Here is a 19,060-nt window from a genome sequence, read left to right as displayed (position 1 = left end):
GCCAACATGGTAAAACCCCATCTCTACTAAAACAATAAGAAATTAGCCCAGCATGGTAGCAGATGCCTGTAATCCCAGCTACTTGGGGAGATGAAGCACAAGAATCGTTTGAACCTGGGAGACAGAGGTTGCAGTGAGCCAAGATGGTGCCACTGCACGCCAGTCTGGGTGACAGAGTGAGACTCCATTCTCAAAAAAAATCCCATTCTTTTACTTACTACCTGTGTAACCCTAGACCTCTCTACGCCTTGGTTTCCTCAACTGTAAAATGGGTCGAATAAACTGTAGCCACCTCTAAGGGCTGCTGTGAGGATGAAGACTCAGGGAGTGAAGGTTAAGGGCTTAGCACAGTGCCTGATGGAAAACACTCAATAAATGTTAGCTGTTAATAAAAATAGTAACAACATGGCTAATACCAGACACCAGAGTCAGATAGCCGGCTTACTCTTAACCGTTCAGCTGGAATTTAAGTCAGGACATCACCAACCCTGGGTGCCAAAACACAGCAAGACCAATATGCTCCTCAGAACTAGGGCTTTAAAATAGCAGGTAATCTCTTGGAGCCACGGACCGGCTTTATAAATTTAAGCTAGGGGAAGAGGAGGAGTGAAGTTTCACAGGTAAACCAAAGCCCCTTTTGTTAGAGTGAGAAGTCTGTCGCTTCTTTTGTTTATCTCTTCTCTAAATGTTTCCCCTCCAGCCTCCGGGGCTGTTTTCAAAAGCCCTCTGTTTTGGTAGCAGCTCTTCACAAGTCTGCTGGAAGCCAAAGAAACAGGCCAACAGCCCCTTCCCCAGCACAAACAGCCAGCAGGCACAGCCAGGTCCCTCCCCAGCCTCTAGGGTGAGGCTGGATGCCCACAGTGCTTTCCGTAACCCCCTTCCAGTTTTTTCTTGACAAGGTCCAGCTGTCTAGGACTATGGACAGCAAGCCCCACTCACCAGCTTTCTGTGGGTCTCCAGGTCACAAGCCACCTCGAAAGCCCCTCACTCCAGCCAGACACTTGGATCCTTCACTCTGGAGCTCATACAAGCTGTTTCCAACGTGAGGTGGGGAGGAAGCAGAAAGAATAAACACTTATGTGCAAGGTTCTGGGATAAAACACAAGCCCTGGAACGCAAACTTGTGGATTTGAGTTCCAGTTCTTTCTGTTGTGAATTGTCCAGCCCTTGGACAATGCACTCTACCATCTTGGGCTTCAGTTTTCTGAAGTCATTCCCCCTCACCCCCCAAAATAAAGGGAATGAATGACTGGAGTCTGAGATCACTTATAAAAAAAGTCAATCCCTGAACTATTTTCCAACTCAGCCCTTCCTATTTGTTTATTTATGTCACCCAGGCTGAAGTGCATTGGTGCAATCACAGCTCATTATAGCCTCAATCTCCCGGGCTCAGGTGATCCTCCCACCTCAGCCTCCTGAGTAGCTGGGACTATAGGCATGCTGTACCATGCCTAGCTAATTTTTGTATTTTTGGCAGAAACAGTTTCGCCATGTTGCTCAGGCTGTTTTCAAGCTCCTGGGCTCAAGCAATCCACCCACCTCGGCCTTCCAAACTGCTGGGATTACAGGTGTGACCCACCATGCCCAGCCTAGCCTTTCATTTTTAAATCACAGGATAGGCTGGCTCCTAGCTCAGACCAAACTCCCATTATAATTTTGAGACTAACTCGAGGCCATTGCAGAAAACCAGATTCATTTGTCAATCTAGGCGATAAGCTCGAGGTGGATTCGGTGGCTCATGCCTATAATCCCAGCACTTTGGGAGGCCAAGGTGGGCGGATCACTTGAAGCCAGGACTTAGAGGCCAGCCTGGCCAACATGGTGAAACCCCATCTCTTATTAGCCAAGCAATGGTGGCACGCACCTGTAACCCCAATTTATTGACAAGACTGAGGCATGAGAATTACTTGAACCTGGGAGGCAGAGGTTGCAGTGAGCCAACATGGCGCCACGGCACTCCAGCCTGGGTGACAGAGTGAGACTCTCTGTCTCAAAAAAAAAAAAAAAAAGAAAGAAAGGAAGGAAGGAAGACGGACTATGAGATCCCTGGTGGTGGGGCCACACATTCCCCACATCTCACACAGCACAGGGCCTGACATATAATGACTCTAAATACATTTTTAAAAAAATAAACGAAGACCATGTGGTTGAATTACATCCTTTTAACTTGAGCTGTACCTACCCCATTCATCCAATCATTTACCGAACGCACTCTGCTGCTGGCACCGTGCCCTGCTGCAGTGTGACTGTGTGGATTTAAATAATCTCTGTGACTACCTACAAACAAAATAACTGGTGACTGAGGCAGGGAATTAAAAGCCAAGGAGAGATTCCTCAACATATTAATGAGAAAGTTAGCTAAGAAATAAAGGGCTTCTCTGTTCCCATCCCAGAGGCTTCCGATAGCCAACATTCTTGTAAAAGTTGCTTTAACCGGCTTTACACTTTCAAAGCCAAAATTAACAGCATGCAACGGAAGGCTCCAAATAAATTCAGAAGGTAAGACCCGAGCCGGGGAGGGACTCGGATTCACTCACGAAAAGGAAATCTCAAAGCCCTCTTCAGTCTCAAACTCGTCCCTCCACCCTCTCTTAACCACCTCTTCCATCCGCCACCTCCCTTAGGGGAACCTACCAGGTTCCTCCCAGGTTCCTCAGGGCCAGCCACGCCTCGGCCCCTCCCTCAGGTGAAGCCATTCTCAAATTAAATCACAAAGAGGAGCCAGTCTGCAATGATCTGTGTTTATTTAGTAAATGGGTTGATTGCCCTCATTTGTGGAGATTAAGGGTTAATTTCCCAATGCAAAGAGAACCGATTTCTCCAAGAGCAGCCCCAGATAATTAAGTGGAAAAAACAAAATTCAAATACCTCTCCCCACCCCCACCCCTACCACCCTGCCCCTTCCCATTCAGTTTTGGCCTTTCTGTGGCCTCTCCGGCAAGGTAGCCACAGCCTCTGGGTTCACTGAGGCTCCGAGGAAGGATTTGGTAAACAAAGGCTTAGGAATTCTTTAGGCCCCTCTAAGCTGACATCTGGCAAATTCGAGATCACATAACAGTTTCTCTCTCCCCCCTCTTCTGGCTTTGAAAGGCAAATGTTTTGAGGTTTCTGTTCGCTTCCCATTCACAGAGTTTTTAATCAAGTGGAGTCAACCCATTTTGTCTACACCTTAATTGAAGAGCCCGGCTCTAGAGCTTAAAGTACTATTTAGAATAATGAGGAGGAGGCAGGGAAAGGGAGAGGGAAAAGGGGGCTCAGTGCAAATGTGAAAGGCTGGAAAAGCCATGGCCAAGTGGCCCTTCAGGGAGCACTCAGGATATCGCGTGCCCGGCCTTCTCAGCACAAGTGGGCACAGGCTGTGAGCTGCTTGCTGGCCTGGCTGGTGCACTGGGAGCCTGCCACAGGACGTGCGAAGACAATAAAGTCCCTACTTGGAAGTCCTAGCTTAGGCGAGGGGCCCCCAGATAAAGCCATAGGCGATCAGAGCGGAGCCAGATCACAAAGCCTGGGTTCTACCATTTACAGACACAGTCTCAAGAGGTGCACTGACTTGCCGGAGACCAGGGAGTTAGTGGCTGGACCCCAAGAATTCTCATTTCCCTGGTTGTGACTGAAGTCTTTCTCTGTTCCTCTGGAGAGAGAAATGTACCACAGCCATCTCAAAATAAATTTTCATACACGTAGGAAGACAGTTAAATGACTTCATATATTTTTCCAAGAGAAACAAACTTTCAACTTGTCTTCTCACTAGCTATTTTGGATCCTGGCTCCACAGTAGACTCACTTGAGGAGCTTTTAAACAGACTGTCTAGGAGTGGGGCCCAGAAAGTAGGCTTTTTAACAAGTGTCTCTCTACGACTGCCTTCTACCACCCCTCTGAGAGTCACCTTTTTAACTTCTTTGGGTTACTCTTCATACTGGTTCCTTCACACAGCTTCATTTACTTTCCGCATGCCAAATTTATGTGTTAAATTTAAAAGCAATAGTAGGGCCAGGCACCATGGGCATCCCAGTAATCCCAGCGCTTCGGATGGCCAAAGTGGGAGAATTGCTTGAGCCCAGGAATTCAAGACCAGCCTGGGCAACAAAGAGAGACCTCGTCGCTACAAAAAAATTTTAAAATTAACCAGACATGGTGGAATGTGCCTGTAGTCCCAGCTACTGGGAGGCTGAGGCGGGAGGATCAATAGAGCCCAGAGGGTTCCAGGCTGCAGTGACCTACGATGGCACCACTGCACTCCAGCCTGAGTGACAGAGTGAGACCCTGTCTCTAAACACAAATAAATTAAAACAATAGCGGTGATTGTTGGCGCCTGATTAGCTTGTGGTCCGTCAGGATTCTGAAGTCTTTCATCCCGAGCTAGCCTTTCACCATCCTGTATCTCTGCAATGTATAGGTCTTTATTTTCACTGAACTTCATCTGACTGATGAATTGCACAATTTGATGCCACAAATTGAACGTCTACCTTGTGAAAGATGAAGAAGAGAATCTTAGTATAGTTCCTATTCTCAAAGACCTTTCAAAGAAATAGGTGGAGTAAGAAAGCACCAAAATAACTGAAGAGAATATAGAGTAATATCAAAGAAAGGTGGCAAAAGAAACTGACATTTGATGAGTAGCTACCATGAGCCAGGTACATCGTGATAAAATAGGATTAGGCTTGGCTGTGAGGCACAGGAAAATCTAAAACAATGTTGGCTAAAACAAGATGGAAGTTTATTTTGATCTCATATTCGAGAAATCCAGAGAGTCCATCCCAGGCTAGCATGGTGCACCTCTGTGTTAGAGACTCAGGCCTCGACCCAATGTCACCTCACGGTCTGCAACAGATCGAGGAGTTTCAGCTGTCAGGAGAGGAAAGGAGGGTTCCCACTCTTTTTTTTTTTTTTTGAGACGGAGTTTCGCTCTTGTTACCCAGGCTGGAGTGCAATGGCGCGATCTCGGCTCACCACAACCTCCGCCTCCTGGGTTCAGGCAATTCTCCTGCCTCAGCCTCCTGAGTAGCTGGGATTACAGGCACGCGCCACCACGCCCAGCTAGTTTTTTGTATTTTTAGTAGAGACGGGGTTTCACCATGTTGACCAGGATGGTCTTGATCTCTCGACCTCATGATCCACCCGCCTCGGCCTCCCAAAGTGCTGGGATTACAGGCTTGAGCCACCGCGCCCGGCCCCCCCACTCTTTTTAAGTTGCACACAAATCTTTGGCTGACAACCCATGGCCTGAATTCAGTGGATGCCATAAGCGAGGCCGAAAAATTCGATTCTTATTCTATTTGGTCATATGTTCATCTGAAGACTGGGGGCTTTATTACAATGGAAGAAGACGGGAACAGATATTAGGGGACAACTAGTAGCCTCCACACCATGCTAAGAACTTTATGTTCTTTAGTGCACTTCTCAAAACAACCCAAGAGAAAGATGTCTCCCCAAGAGAAAGACGTCTCCAGGGCCTTTACAGATAATTCTTGTAACACTTTTGCAATCACAGTCAATTTGATGTCAGTTACAGCCCTGGGAAGTTATATTCTCAAGTTCTTTATCCAGGTCATTGAGCGAGCCTTGTTAATCAGCCCTGAGTGGACGTCTCTCCTAGGCTAGTGCTGACCCTCTGTGGTCAGTCTTCTGCCACTATGGGCACATGCTCCAGGAGAGTTGGAAGAGACACGTGTTTTCACCCTTTTCTAAGCCTGGCACTGTTGTTAGTAAGGTTCTCTTTAGTAACAAACAAGGAGTCAGGCGGCTTCATTCATAGGGATGGTAGAATTCTGAGGGAAGGAAGCAAGCCAGGAAACAGCTCTCAGGACTTTGTCTTCTTGTCTTCTTCTGAAAGAGGTATTCCTTGTCTCCTTCCTTTCTACTTTATTTCTTTCCTCCCTTCCTTCCTTCTGTATTTTTCTACCATAAAGGCCACTGCTCTGCTGTCTTTCCTTCCTCTGCTCCTACTGCCAGCATCTAATTGCTGTCTCTACGCACTTCACTGCCTCACAGCTCTTGCTTCCTCCAAGCTTCTACTGCGTCCTAGTTTCTGCTCGTTCCCTTCTAACTGAATGCTTCCCAGCTTCTGCCAGCATAGTTTACACTCAGACCCCCAAATGAAAGGATCCGATTAGGTGGCCTCTCAGTATCCAACAGGCACAACTATTAGACAGAAGTCTCATGCCAGACAACCTCATCGCTGGGTCACATCATCTACTCCAGACTCAATCCCCTAGGTCAGGATTCATGTAGCACAAGGTACACAGATGGCAAGGTCAGTCTAAGGAAATGCTATGAAGCAAACTCTGGAAGTAGCAGCTGTTGCATTTCAGAATAGCCACTGTGACCTTGTCAAGACTCATAAATAAGGACCCAGACCCAATATCATACCATGCAACATTTATCCAACCATCTCTCTCTCTCTCTCTCTCTCTCACACACACACATGCACACACACACCCCTCACACATGTGACACTCCCTTTGGTTCTTAGTATTTCCATCCTTCGGTTCAAAAAGTAATCAACTAGAGTGAGAACTTTGTGCAAAACTGAAGGCATCAAGCCAGGCACAGTGGCTCACACCTGTAATCCCAGCACTTTGGGAGGCCGAAGTGGGTGGCTCACCTGAGGTCAGGAGTTAGAGACCAGCCTGGCCAACATGGTGAAACCCCATCTCTACTAAAAATACAAAAATGAGCTGGGTGTGGTGGCAGGTGCTGTAATCTCAGCTACTCGGGAGACCAAAGCAGGAGAATCGCTTGAACCCAAGGAGGCAGAGGTTGCAATGAGCCAAGATCGCGCCATTGCACTCCAGCCTGGGTGATAAGAGTGAAACTACAGGCATCCTATAAGGCAGGCATCCCCAAACTACGGCCCTCGGGCCACATGCGGCCCCCTGAAGCCATTTATCCGGCCCCCGCCGCACTTCAGGAAAGGGCACCTCTTTCATTGGTGGTCAGTGAGAGGAGCACAGTATGTGGCAGCCCTCCAACGGTCTGAGGGACAGTGAACTGGCCCCCTGTGTAAAAAGTCTGGGGAGGCCTGCTATAAGGTATCAGTGACACAGTGTACCACTATGGAATATAAGCCTGGTTCAGTGGTTCCCAAACTTGACTGATTCCAAAGAATCACCCAGTGAGTGTTTAAAAATTGAATCCCCACGTCCTCCACCAGAGATTCTGACTCAACATATCTGAAGTAGAGCTCAGGCTTCTGAAAATGTTTTTCTTGTTTTTTTCATTTACTCCTCAGGTGATTCTGATGACCAACCAATCTTTTTTTTTTTTTTTTTTTTTGAGGCGGAGTTTCGCTCTTGTTACCCAGGCTAGAGTGCAATGGCGCGATCTCGGCTCACTGCAACCTCCGCCTCCTGGGTTCAGGCAATTCTCCTGCCTCAGCCTCCTGAGTGGCTGGGATTACAGGCACGTGCCACCATGCCCAGCTAATGTTTTGTATTTTTAGTAGAGATGGGGTTTCACCATGTTGACCAGGATGGTCTCGACCTCTTGACCTCGTGATCCACCCGCCTCGGCCTTCCAAAGTGCTGGGATTACAGGCGTGAGCCACCGCGCCCGGCCGACCAACCGATCTTGTATTCTACTGCTCTAGTTCCATGTTTACCCTTCCAGAGGGTTCCTGGAAGCTTTCATTACTACCTTGAGTCTGGTTCCTGCAGCTTTTCCTCCTAGCTCTCTGCTGACTGTCATGGCTTGATAAAATTCTTTTACTGAAAGAGCCTAATATACACAGCAAGTTTCCCACTTGCCCTATGGGGCAGGAGTAGGGCTCCCAAATCTCCCAATCTAAATGCCCACTAGTGCAGTTTCAGCAATGGAATTAAATTGTTCCTTAGGTAATGAGAGAAAATTAACAGATTCTTCCAACTTGGTCTGAAACCTGAATTAGGTGTAATGTTCAAGGGGTCATCACTAACCTTGGCTTGGTACATCTCAGCCTAGAAATTCTGGGGCTTCTCTAAATTTTGGAATAGGTTTTTATCAGACATATGAAAAATAAAAATAATTAGCGTTTATCATAAAAGAGATCAGGTAGCAGTGCAGTATGAAGTGAAAAATGTTATACAGACCTAAGTTTTAGTTCAGGCTGGCTACTATGGAAAAGAAGTTATACCCTGAACTGCACAGGATTCTTATGAATTTAGAGATACTGTACCTAAAGCACTTAGAACTTTACAAATGATAGTCATTGTATTTTTAAAAAATAACTATTTTTGATGCTCAAACGAATCTGAAGATAGTAAGTTCTAGCACCCCAGTGGCACGCCAGGACAAGCTCTTAGGGGCTTGTGGGGCCAATTATGTGCATCTTTTCCAAACACGAAGTTCACTGACATCATGTTGGCTTGAAATCGGCCATGGTAGCATTATTTACACCATGGAAATTGGCAAATGTACAGATCAGGGCTTTTTTCCTGGAGAGTCAGTTGTTAAACATCTACCAGCATACCACTATAAAAAAAATTACAACCTCAGCAGAGCCAGAGCCCCAAAATATGCAGCTAACTTCACCTTTTATTTGATCCCTAAGATTTGTATCCATACAACTAAACCAGGATTCTGCCCTGATGATTTTTTGCCTATGGATCACACAGCATTTCATAAATATTATCTCATGAATTGTCACGATATCCTGGAGGAGCAAGGGAGGTTAAGTAACTGGGCTTGAGGCAGGACAAGAAGTCAATAGCGAAAGGCAGAACTAAACCAGTCTGTACCAACCATCTCCACATCCTTCCCACATGTCAGTACCGTGCAGACCCGCACTGGAGCCATGAGTAGCAATTACCAAAGGTCCTTTTTACATCATAACCCAGATAGCTGAAGTCACCTTCTATAGACTATGGTCCAAATGCTCTAAATTTTGAGTACAGATCTGACTCCCCAGAATGGCCAGGGCTCTACATTTGGATGGTTTTTCCAGAACTGTGCATAGTCTTTTGTTGTTGTTTTGTTGTTTTTGTTTTTGTTTTTTGAGATAGATCTCGCTCTGTTGCCCAGGCTGGAGTGCAGTGGCATGATCTTGACTCACTGCAACCTCCACCTACTGGGTTCAAGCGATTCTCCTGCCTCAGCCTCCCCAGTAGCTGAGACTACAGGCATGCACCACCACACCCAGATAATTTTTGTATTTTTAGTAGAAATGGTATTTCACCATGTTGGCCAGGATGGTCTTGATCCCTTGACCGCATGATCTGCCCGCCTCAGCCTCCCAAAGTGCTGAGATTACAGACATGCACCGCTGTGCCTGGCCTCATGATCTTTTATTAATCAACTTCCTTTATGATTTGTCTCCCTCGAGTCCAGGAAAACTGGTTGGCCAGAGTTAGGGTTCGGTCCTGACTCTAACATCTGCAAGTGGCATCATAACCAGTCAACACTGTATTTTTATCTGGGACCCTTTCTCTGGACGCCCCAAGGACAGAGGTCCAAGAGTCATTTCTCTGTGTTGCCTCATCTTCATAATACTCTAGGAATGAATAAATGAATAGCCCTTGTAGTAAGCAGCCTTTCTAATGGCTCCCTATGATCCTCCAATGGCTTTGCACACTCTGTGTAATCCCCGCTACCCCTTGAGTGTGGGAAGATCTAGTGACTTGCTTCTAGTGAATAGAATATTGCAAAAGTGATAAGATGTCACTTCCCAGATTAGGTTCAGAAAGACTGTGACTTCTATCTTGATTGTCATTTTTTCCTGCTCTCTCTCCCTCCCTCCCTCCCTCCCTCCTTCTCTCACTCTCAGAGGGACTCCCTGAGCCTTTGCTGTGAGGGAAGCAGGGTGCCATATTACGTGTGGCCTTATGGGAAGTCCATATCGAAAGGAACTGGTGTCTCTGGCCAACAGCTAGTGAGAGCCTGAGGCCTGCCAATAGCCATGAGTGAGTTTGGAAGTGGGTCTTCCAATGGCAACTGAGGCCACTGCAGCCCTGAGCAACACCCTGATCACACAACAGACAACTTATTTAAAAAAACTCTCAATTAACCTAGTACGGTGGCATACACCTGTAGTCCCAGCTATTCTGGAGGCTGAGGTAGAAGGATCACTTGAGACCAGGAGTTCAAGGCTGCAGTGAGCTATGATCACTCTAGTGCACTCCAGCCTGAGTGGCAAGGGTTTCAAAAAACAAAAACACAAAAACCCCTCTCAACCAACAAGGGAAGTGTTAGTCAAACAGAATCAGTCACTGAATTTACCGTATAAATCATCTCTACAAGATAGGGCCTACACATCTAACATGATTATTGAATGGTCCTCCTTCAACTTAGATATCTCTAAATTTCATAACCCTTGAAAAGGTTTTAGGGATAAGAATATTCCCATTTTTAGAATGCTCCAACACCCCAACAAAAATGAATGCAACTCAGGGGCAACCGGGCAACCTGGCAACTGGAAATTTGAAGTTCTCCATGTTATCATGTCAAAATTGTCTAGTAAAAGAGAGGCCAGAATGGAAAGCATGTGCTAAAAGCTGCCCTTTCTGGTCTTGCACGAGTAATTCTTGAAGTGGGAGCTTCATTGCAACCACAGGACTGGGGCACATGAAGGCGGCCATTTTCAAATCTGGCCTGACATCAGAATGTAATTCAACTAGATAAACCTGGGACTTGGCCAAAATAAGTAGCATTTGCAAAACTGGAGCCAATGAATAGCATTGCTTTTCTTTGGGACCATATGACTACATGTGAAGAAATAAAGGCTTTTGTTATTTTAAAGGGCAGGGACAATTGGAAATTTTGCTGCAGATAGTTACAAAATTTTCCATCCTTGGCTCTCCCAAGAAGATACCAGTTAGTGGCTTTGGGAGTTGGGTGTGGAAGGGGTTGCTTGGGAAAGAAAATTAAATTGATCTTGGACAGAATATAAACAAACGTCACTACATTCATTTGTCATAGAACCTAAAACAGATGATTAGCCCCTTACATTGTGAACTTACTTTTTCTGATCTTCTCCGTTCTATTACTTAACTCCTTAAAATCACAGCATTCTATACCAGGCAAGGCATGGAAAGCCAGAGCTCCCCTCTCACAGACAGCAAATTCTTATTTTGGGGAATAATTTTGGATGGATTTTTTTAAATTCTTTTATTTTTTATTTTTTATTTTTTTTTGAGACTGAGTTTCGCTCTTGTTACCCAGGCTGGAGTGCAATGGCACGATCTCGGCTCACCGCAACCTCCGCCTCCTGGGTTCAGGCAATTCTCCTGCCTCAGCCTCCTGAGTAGCTGGGATTACAGGCACGCGCCACCATGCCCAGCTAATTTTTTGTATTTTTAGTAGAGACGGGGTTTCACCATGTTGACCAGGATGGTCTCGATCTCTCGACCTCATGATCCACCCGCCTCGGCCTCCCAAAGTGCTGGGATTACAGGCTTGAGCCACCGCGCCCGGCTAAAATTCTTTTAATACAAAACAATCTCTTTTAAAAATTGGGTTTGCCTAGTCCGGGCGCGGTGGCTCAAGCCTGTAATCCCAGCACTTTGGGAGGCCGAGACGGGTGGATCACGAGGTTGAGAGATCGAGACCATCCTGGTCAACAAGGTGAAACCCCGTCTCTACTAAAAATACAAAAAATTAGCTGGGCATGGTGGCGTGTGCCTGTAATCCCAGCTACTCAGGAGGCTGAGGCAGGAGAATTGCCTGAACCCAGGAGGTGGAGGTTGCGGTGAGCCGAGATCGCGCCATTGCACTCCAGCCTGGGTAACAAGAGCGAAACTCCGTCTCAAAAAAAAAAAAAAAAAAAAATTGGCTTTGCCTCTCTGCTTTTTGCACTTGTTTGCCTGGGACAGAGCAAGAGGGCTCACATCTGACACTTTCCATCTGGGATGGTTTTTCTGCATCTCAGGCATAGATTGCTTTAAAAACATTTCATTTGTCCCTTGTATTTGATTTAAGGGCTTTCTTTATTTTTCTTTCTTTCTAAATTATTATCCTTATTGCCTAACATCAGAGCTGTCTGGGGTTTTAATACGGAGAGTAGAAGCTCATCAGCTAAACTGGTTTTAGTTGCAGTTGAAACAGTATTTTATCCTGTCGGTTTTCATTTTGTTTGATGACAGTGCTTGGTATTTCTTCCTCAATAAGCAAAGATGACTTAGATCTGTGGCCTGATGAATAAGCATGAAAATTTGATTTAGAAAAGGAGGATATCCTGAAGCTCACAGAGAGAAAAAAGGAATCTAACCCCCCACCACACATACTTTAAATGACAAAGCAAAGCAGCAGCATTGTCTTTAAACAACATATTTCAACCGAAGATCAACACTCCCCGATGTTAGGTAATAGGAATAATAATTTAGAAAGAAAAGAGGGGCCCTTTAAAAAACACAAAGAAGGAATGAAACATTTTAAAAGCAAATATCGTATTACCTTCAGGCACACGTCCCAAAGAAAGGCGGGGAAAAACGGGTCCGGGAGGGAGGGCGAAACTGATGCTTAGAAGGAGAAGGCGACTCCCGCTGAGGGCCGGATGGAGGATGTGATCAGTCTAACACCCTGCCTTGGCCCAAAGGCTTCCTTCCGCCCTTTGGACCTGTTAACAAGAGCAGAGGACGACAAAGAACCGTGAATTGGAAGGAACGATTCCAAGCAAACTTCAGTGATCGAAAATAAATAAAGAAAAACAGAGGAAGCCAAAGTCTTCCATGGAAGAGAACCCAATTTTAACTATCTTTGATTTCAGAATGAGGTTTTTCTTTTTGTTTTTGGGGGGTTTTTTGTTTGTTTTGTTTTGTTTTTTTCTTGATGGAGAAGCGCACGGGAAGCCTCAACTTCTGCCAAGGTTCAACCTTATCAGAAATGGCTCAGAGCTCCAGCACCCGGGGCTGAGGCAGAAGCGCTCGACCAGGAATAACGTTTTATAAAGCATAGGGTGTGTGTGTGTGTGTGTGTGTGTGTGTGTGAGAGAGAGAGAGAGAGAGAGAGGGAGAGAGAGAGAGAGAGAAGGAGGAGGAGGAGGAGGAGGAGGAGGAGGAGGAGGAGGAGGAGGAGGAGGAGGAGGAGGAGGAAGAGGAGTAACTGATGGTTTGATTGATTTTTTCCTTTCCTTCTCAACGTGTCATTTTCCTGCATGGGAATTCCTGATATTCCTGGTAGCCCGGAGAGAGAGGAGAGGCCCCCTGGTGACTTCTGACCCCTCCAGGAGTAACCAGAGAGCGCGCGTGAGCGCCCAGCGCCTGGCGCAAGAGGAAGATTTAACCGAGAACAAAAGAACGTTTGTCAATCAGAAAACCCTAGCCGAGAACAAGGATAACCCCCCTTTGTGTTTTGAAAACCCTTTAATTAGCCAATGCCCTGGCTTCTAAGATGCATTTAAACATTTCTACGCAGATTCTAAATGGAGGATCAAATGGTTCCTTCTGCAACGAAGATGGGATCCCTAAAGGCCAAATGCCGCAGAACCAAGGCACACGGGGCCACCGAAGACGCGCGGCGCGTCGTACAGAGTGTTCCTGGGCGCTCAGTCTCAGGTTACTTCTAGAACCAGTCTTCTCAACGACGTCTTCGTTTCCTTAAAACCTCGCTACGGCCAACCCAGCTCCCCAGACTCCAGGCCGTGCGCGCAGGCTGGGTGGCCGGAGCCCGCGCCCCCCGCGCCCCCCGCGCGCTCCGGGCCCTTCCTCCGAGGGGTCGGCCCTTCCTCCCGCCGTCATTCGGCCCCCTCCGCCCGACTCGGGTTTCTCCTAGGAGGCGGCCCCTCCTCCTTTTTACAACTTGGGGGAGGGGATTGGGGACTGGGGCTGCGCGTGGACTGTTTGGTTCCGGGGGGAGAGAAGCGATCGGCAAGGCGCACCCCCTTCTCGCCCCGTCCCAAACCCCACAGGAGGACCCGGCGACACGAAAGCCGAGCCAGAGCCAGCTTTGCAGCCCTAACGCGATTCGGGGTCACGTCTCTTCCCCGCAGGGGCGCTGCGCGGTCCTCGCTCCCCGCAAACGCCACTGGTGAAGGCTCCTTTGCTCAGGAATGCGCATCTGAGCGCACCAGGAAGAGAAACGAATCTCTGAAGCAAATTCCCTTTCTGTGCGTTTTCCCCCCTGAGCGAATTCAGGGTAAAAGTTTTTCCTAACTTTTCCCTCCCAGTCCCCCGCCCCTCCCCTCAGGAATCCGCCCTGAGCGCCGAGGACACCGCCTCCGCCGCTCCCGCGCCCGCCCCTTCCGACTTCCGTCCAATCCGAAGGCGGCCGCCGAAAAAACAAAGGCCGCCATTGGGCCGCCGGGGCCTGGGGCCGCCCCGAGAGTGGTTTGTGAATGGGGGGAGAGGAGGGGAGGGGGCGGGCCGGCCCGGAACCCTGTGAGCCCGACGCTTCTTCTGGCGACCAGCGCGACTCCGAGGCGTTAGTCGGCGCTCCCTCCTGGCGGGCGGCGGCGGCGGGCGCCTGGACTCGCGGCTGGGGCTGCGCGGGGCTGGAGGGGCCGGGGCCAGGCCGCGGGCACTGGCGCCGCGCGGCTTCGGACGCAGTGTGACTGGATTTCCAAAGGAACTCGCCGCGCTCCCGGCTTCGGGGCCGAGATCGGACTCAGCGAGAGCCGGCCTTTGCTGAAACTTGGGGCCGAGCTTTTGGGGCTGAAGAAGGAGCGGGGTGTGGAGGAGGAGGCGAAGGAGGCGGCGGCGAGCGGAGCCTCGAGGCCAGGAGGCGGAGCAGCACCGCCGAGGCGGCGGCCGGGGCGAGAGGGCGGCGGCGCCGGGGGTTCTCCAGGCGGGGGCCGGGCCGGGCGCGGGGGGCGTGCGCGCTGCCGTGTGCCGGGGGTCCAGAGACTTGGGCAAACTTTGAAGGGTCCCAGGAGCCGCTTGTTGCTCCTCGGCGCCGAGGGAGCCGCTTCTTTAGGTGCCCGCTGGGAGGGCGAAGCGGCCCTCCTCGGCGCCCCCAACCCAGGCTGACGAGTTTTGGGCCCCTGGCGGCCCTGCGACTGCCGGGCGGAGGCGGTGGAGGCGCCCCCGCCCCCGCGGCGCGGGCACCCGGGCGACAGCGCCCTCTGCTCCCCGCCGCCCACGGCCCGGCCCAGGCGCCTGGAGGACTCCCATGAGCCGGGCGCGGCGGCGCCTCCCCGCATCCAAGCCTCTCCCAACCGCCTAGTCGCACTCCTCGGGCTGAGAGCACCGCTGCACCCACGGCCGGCGATGCGGGGCCCCGGCGCAGCCGCCTCGCGCTCTCCCCTGGGCCTCTGCGCCCTGGTGCTGACGCTGCTGGGCGCGCTGTCCGCCGGCGCCGGGGCGCAGCCGTACCACGGAGAAAAGGGCATCTCCGTGCCGGACCACGGCTTCTGCCAGCCCATCTCCATCCCGCTGTGCACGGACATCGCCTACAACCAGACCATCCTGCCCAACCTGCTGGGCCACACGAACCAAGAAGACGCGGGCCTCGAGGTGCACCAGTTCTACCCGCTGGTGAAAGTGCAGTGTTCTCCCGAACTGCGCTTCTTCCTATGCTCCATGTACGCGCCCGTGTGCACCGTGCTAGATCAGGCTATCCCGCCGTGCCGTTCCCTGTGCGAGCGCGCCCGCCAGGGCTGCGAGGCGCTCATGAACAAGTTCGGCTTCCAGTGGCCCGAGCGGCTGCGCTGCGAGAACTTCCCGGTGCACGGCGCGGGCGAGATCTGCGTGGGCCAGAACACGTCGGATGGCTCCGGGGGCCCAGGCGGCGGCCCCACTGCCTACCCTACCGCACCCTACCTGCCTGACCTGCCCTACACCGCGCTGCCCCCGGGGGCCTCAGATGGCAGGGGGCGTCCCGCCTTCCCCTTCTCATGCCCCCGCCAGCTCAAGGTGCCCCCCTACCTGGGCTACCGCTTCCTGGGTGAGCGCGATTGCGGTGCCCCGTGCGAACCCGGCCGTGCCAACGGCCTGATGTACTTTAAGGAGGAGGAAAGGCGCTTCGCCCGCCTCTGGGTGGGCGTGTGGTCGGTGCTGTGCTGCGCCTCGACGCTCTTTACTGTTCTCACCTACCTGGTGGACATGCGGCGCTTCAGCTACCCAGAGCGGCCCATCATCTTCCTGTCGGGCTGCTACTTCATGGTGGCCGTGGCACACGTGGCCGGCTTCCTTCTGGAGGACCGCGCCGTGTGCGTGGAGCGCTTCTCGGATGATGGCTACCGCACGGTGGCGCAGGGCACCAAGAAGGAGGGCTGCACCATCCTCTTCATGGTGCTCTACTTCTTTGGCATGGCCAGCTCCATCTGGTGGGTCATTCTGTCGCTCACTTGGTTCCTGGCGGCCGGCATGAAGTGGGGCCACGAGGCTATCGAGGCCAACTCGCAGTACTTCCACCTGGCCGCGTGGGCCGTGCCCGCCGTCAAGACCATCACTATCCTGGCCATGGGCCAGGTGGATGGGGACCTGCTCAGCGGGGTGTGCTACGTTGGCCTGTCCAGTGTGGACGCGCTGCGAGGCTTCGTGCTGGCACCTCTGTTCGTCTACCTCTTCATCGGCACGTCCTTCCTGCTGGCCGGCTTCGTGTCTCTCTTCCGTATCCGCACCATCATGAAACACGACGGCACCAAGACAGAGAAGCTGGAGAAGCTCATGGTGCGCATCGGCGTCTTCAGCGTGCTCTACACTGTGCCCGCCACCATCGTGCTGGCCTGCTATTTCTACGAGCAGGCCTTCCGCGAGCACTGGGAGCGCACCTGGCTCCTGCAGACATGCAAGAGCTACGCTGTGCCCTGCCCGCCCGGCCATTTCCCACCCATGAGCCCCGACTTCACCGTCTTCATGATCAAGTACCTGATGACCATGATCGTGGGCATCACCACTGGCTTCTGGATTTGGTCGGGCAAGACTCTGCAGTCGTGGCGCCGCTTCTACCACAGACTCAGCCACAGCAGCAAGGGGGAGACTGCCGTATGAGGCCCGGCCCCTCCCCACCTTTCCCACCCCCTACCCTCTTGCGAGAGAAGAGGCACAGTAGGGAAAGACCTGTTTGGTGGGGGCCTGTTTCTGTAACCTTCTCCCCCTCTACTGAGAAGTGACCTGGAAATGAGAAGTTGTTTGCATATTTGGGGCGAGGGGTGATTTGGAAAAGGAGACCTGGGTGGAAATCGGTTTGGATGAAAAGACTTCAGGCAAAGACTTACAGGAAGATGATGATGATAACGACGATGTGAATCGTGAAAGGTACTGGCCAGCTTGGGCCTAAGAGAAGGCTGAGACCAGCAGAGACTGCTGTGAGTTTCTCCTGGCTCCGGGGCTGAACGGGGGCTGTGAGTGATCCCCCTGCTTCAGGGCAAGTGGCCTGTCCAGTCCCCTGTGAGGCCCCGGGAAAGGTACTGCTCTGTCTGCGGTGGCTGCTTTGTTGGCAAGAGGGAGGGCCTCCTGTGGTGTCCTTGTCAAGCAGTGGTCAAACCATAATCTCTTTTCACTGGGGCCAAACTGGAGCCCAGGTGGGTTAATTTCCAGGGCCAGACATTACGGTCTCTCCTCCCCTGCCCACTCTCGCCTGTTTTTGCTTCCTTACTCCTTTCAAGTCTTGTAAAATAAGCATTTGGAAGTCTTGGGCGGCCTGCCTGCTAGAATCCTAATGTGAGGACGCAAAAGAAAGGAGGATAACATTTTGAGATGAGGCCAAGGAGATGTGTAGTAGGTATTTCTGCTACTTTTTCATTTTCTGGGGAAGGCAGGAGGCAGAAAGACGGGTGTTTTATTTGGTCTAATACCCTGAAAAGAAGTGATGACTTGTTGCTTTTCAAAACAGGAATGCATTTTCCCCCATGTCTTTGTTGTAAGAGACAAAAGAGGAAACAAAAGTGTCTCCCTGTGGAAAGGCGTAACTGTGAAGACAGCAACTTTTATAGGCAAAGCAGCGCAAATCTGAGGTTTCCCTTTGGTGGTTAATTTGGTTGAGATAAACATTCCTTTTTAAGGAAAAGTGAAGAGCAAGTGCTATCACACTGCGATATGAGGTTCTGACTTCGTTAAAGGAAATGTAAGGGGGTTTGTTGTTTTAAATATATTTAATTCAGAACACATGATCCAACAGACTCTTAAAATATTCAGGGAAATCTCTCCCTTTATTTTTTTTTTTCTTGCTATAAGCCTATATTTAGGTTTCCTTTCTATTTTTTTTCTCCCATTTGGATCCTTCAAGATAAAAAGCATAATGCCTTCAGCCTCATAATAAAGGAAAGTTAATTTTAAAAAAAGCATAGAGCCATTTTGTCCTGTTTTCTTGGTTCCATCAATCTGTTTATAAAACGTCATGCGTAAGCTGGCCCTCTCTCTGTGTGGCTGCATGGGGAGGTGATCAGCAGATACCATAGTGAATGAAGAGGAAAGTTCCAACCATGGGCCCCATCTTTAAAGAAAGTCATTAAAAGAAGGTAAACTTCAAAGTGATTCTGGAGTTCTTTGAAATGTGCTGGAAGACTTAAATTTATTAATCTTAAATCACATACTTTTTTTCTGTAATAGAACTCGGATTCTTTTGCATGATGGGGTAAAGCAGAGCAGAGAATCATGGGAGCTAACCTTTACCCCACCTTTGACACTACCTTCCAATCTTGAAACACTATCCTGTTTCTTAGAACAGTTTTTAAATGCCAATCAGAGGGTACTGTAAAGTGTACACGTTACTTTATATATGTAATGTTCACTTGAGTGGAACTGCTTTTTTACATTAAAGTTAATATCGATCTTGTGTTTCTTCAACCTTTAAAACTATCTCATCTGTCAGATTTTTAAAACTCTCACTACACAGGTTTTGGCATCTTTTGTGCTGTATCTTTTAAGTGCATGTGAAATTTGTAAAATAGAGATAAGTACAGTATGTATATTTTGTAAATCTCCCATTTTTGTAAGAAAATATATATTGTATTTATACATTTTTACTTTGGATTTTGTTTTGTTTTGCCTTTAAAGGTCTACAACAAAGCCCCACTTTATCACATGTACAGATCACAAATAAAATTTTTTAATACAAAATGAACACTTATTCAGTTTACTATTCCTGTAATATTAAACCAAAGAAGGAAAGTATGGGGAAAAAGTATGGAGGGACACCACTGGGTGTGTCCCCATGAAAGAGAATGATATATGTTATTGAGGTCTTTTTTCTTCCTGCCTTTAAGATACA

General features: G+C 49.5%; 1 protein-coding gene and 1 long non-coding RNA gene across 2 annotated transcripts in view; one reads left to right on the top strand and one right to left on the bottom strand.

Moving 5' to 3' along the window:
• Nucleotides 1-12,809, bottom strand: part of LOC141584557 (uncharacterized) — a 68,258-nt gene extending 55,449 nt beyond the window's left edge. Inside the window, exons 1-2 of the long non-coding RNA XR_012517651.1 lie at nucleotides 12,365-12,809; nucleotides 940-1,031 (exon numbers count right to left, since the gene is read on the bottom strand). This is a non-coding gene — a long non-coding RNA (uncharacterized LOC141584557). The remainder of the gene's footprint in view (nucleotides 1-939; nucleotides 1,032-12,364) is intronic.
• A 1,505-nt stretch (nucleotides 12,810-14,314) lies between these two features.
• Nucleotides 14,315-18,809, top strand: FZD7 (frizzled class receptor 7). The gene has a single exon (XM_003925644.4). It carries the CDS (start codon nucleotides 15,115-15,117, stop codon nucleotides 16,837-16,839), a length of 1,725 nt encoding a protein of 574 aa, XP_003925693.1. The 5' UTR covers nucleotides 14,315-15,114; the 3' UTR covers nucleotides 16,840-18,809.
• Nucleotides 18,810-19,060: the final 251 nt, after the last annotated feature.

The sequence above is a fragment of the Saimiri boliviensis genome, chromosome 5, assembly GCF_048565385.1.
Source record: "Saimiri boliviensis isolate mSaiBol1 chromosome 5, mSaiBol1.pri, whole genome shotgun sequence".
In the NCBI taxonomy this organism is placed as follows: Eukaryota; Metazoa; Chordata; class Mammalia; order Primates; family Cebidae; genus Saimiri; species Saimiri boliviensis.
Note: the sequence above shows the minus strand (reverse complement) of the source record. Positions and strands in the feature narration are given on the sequence as shown.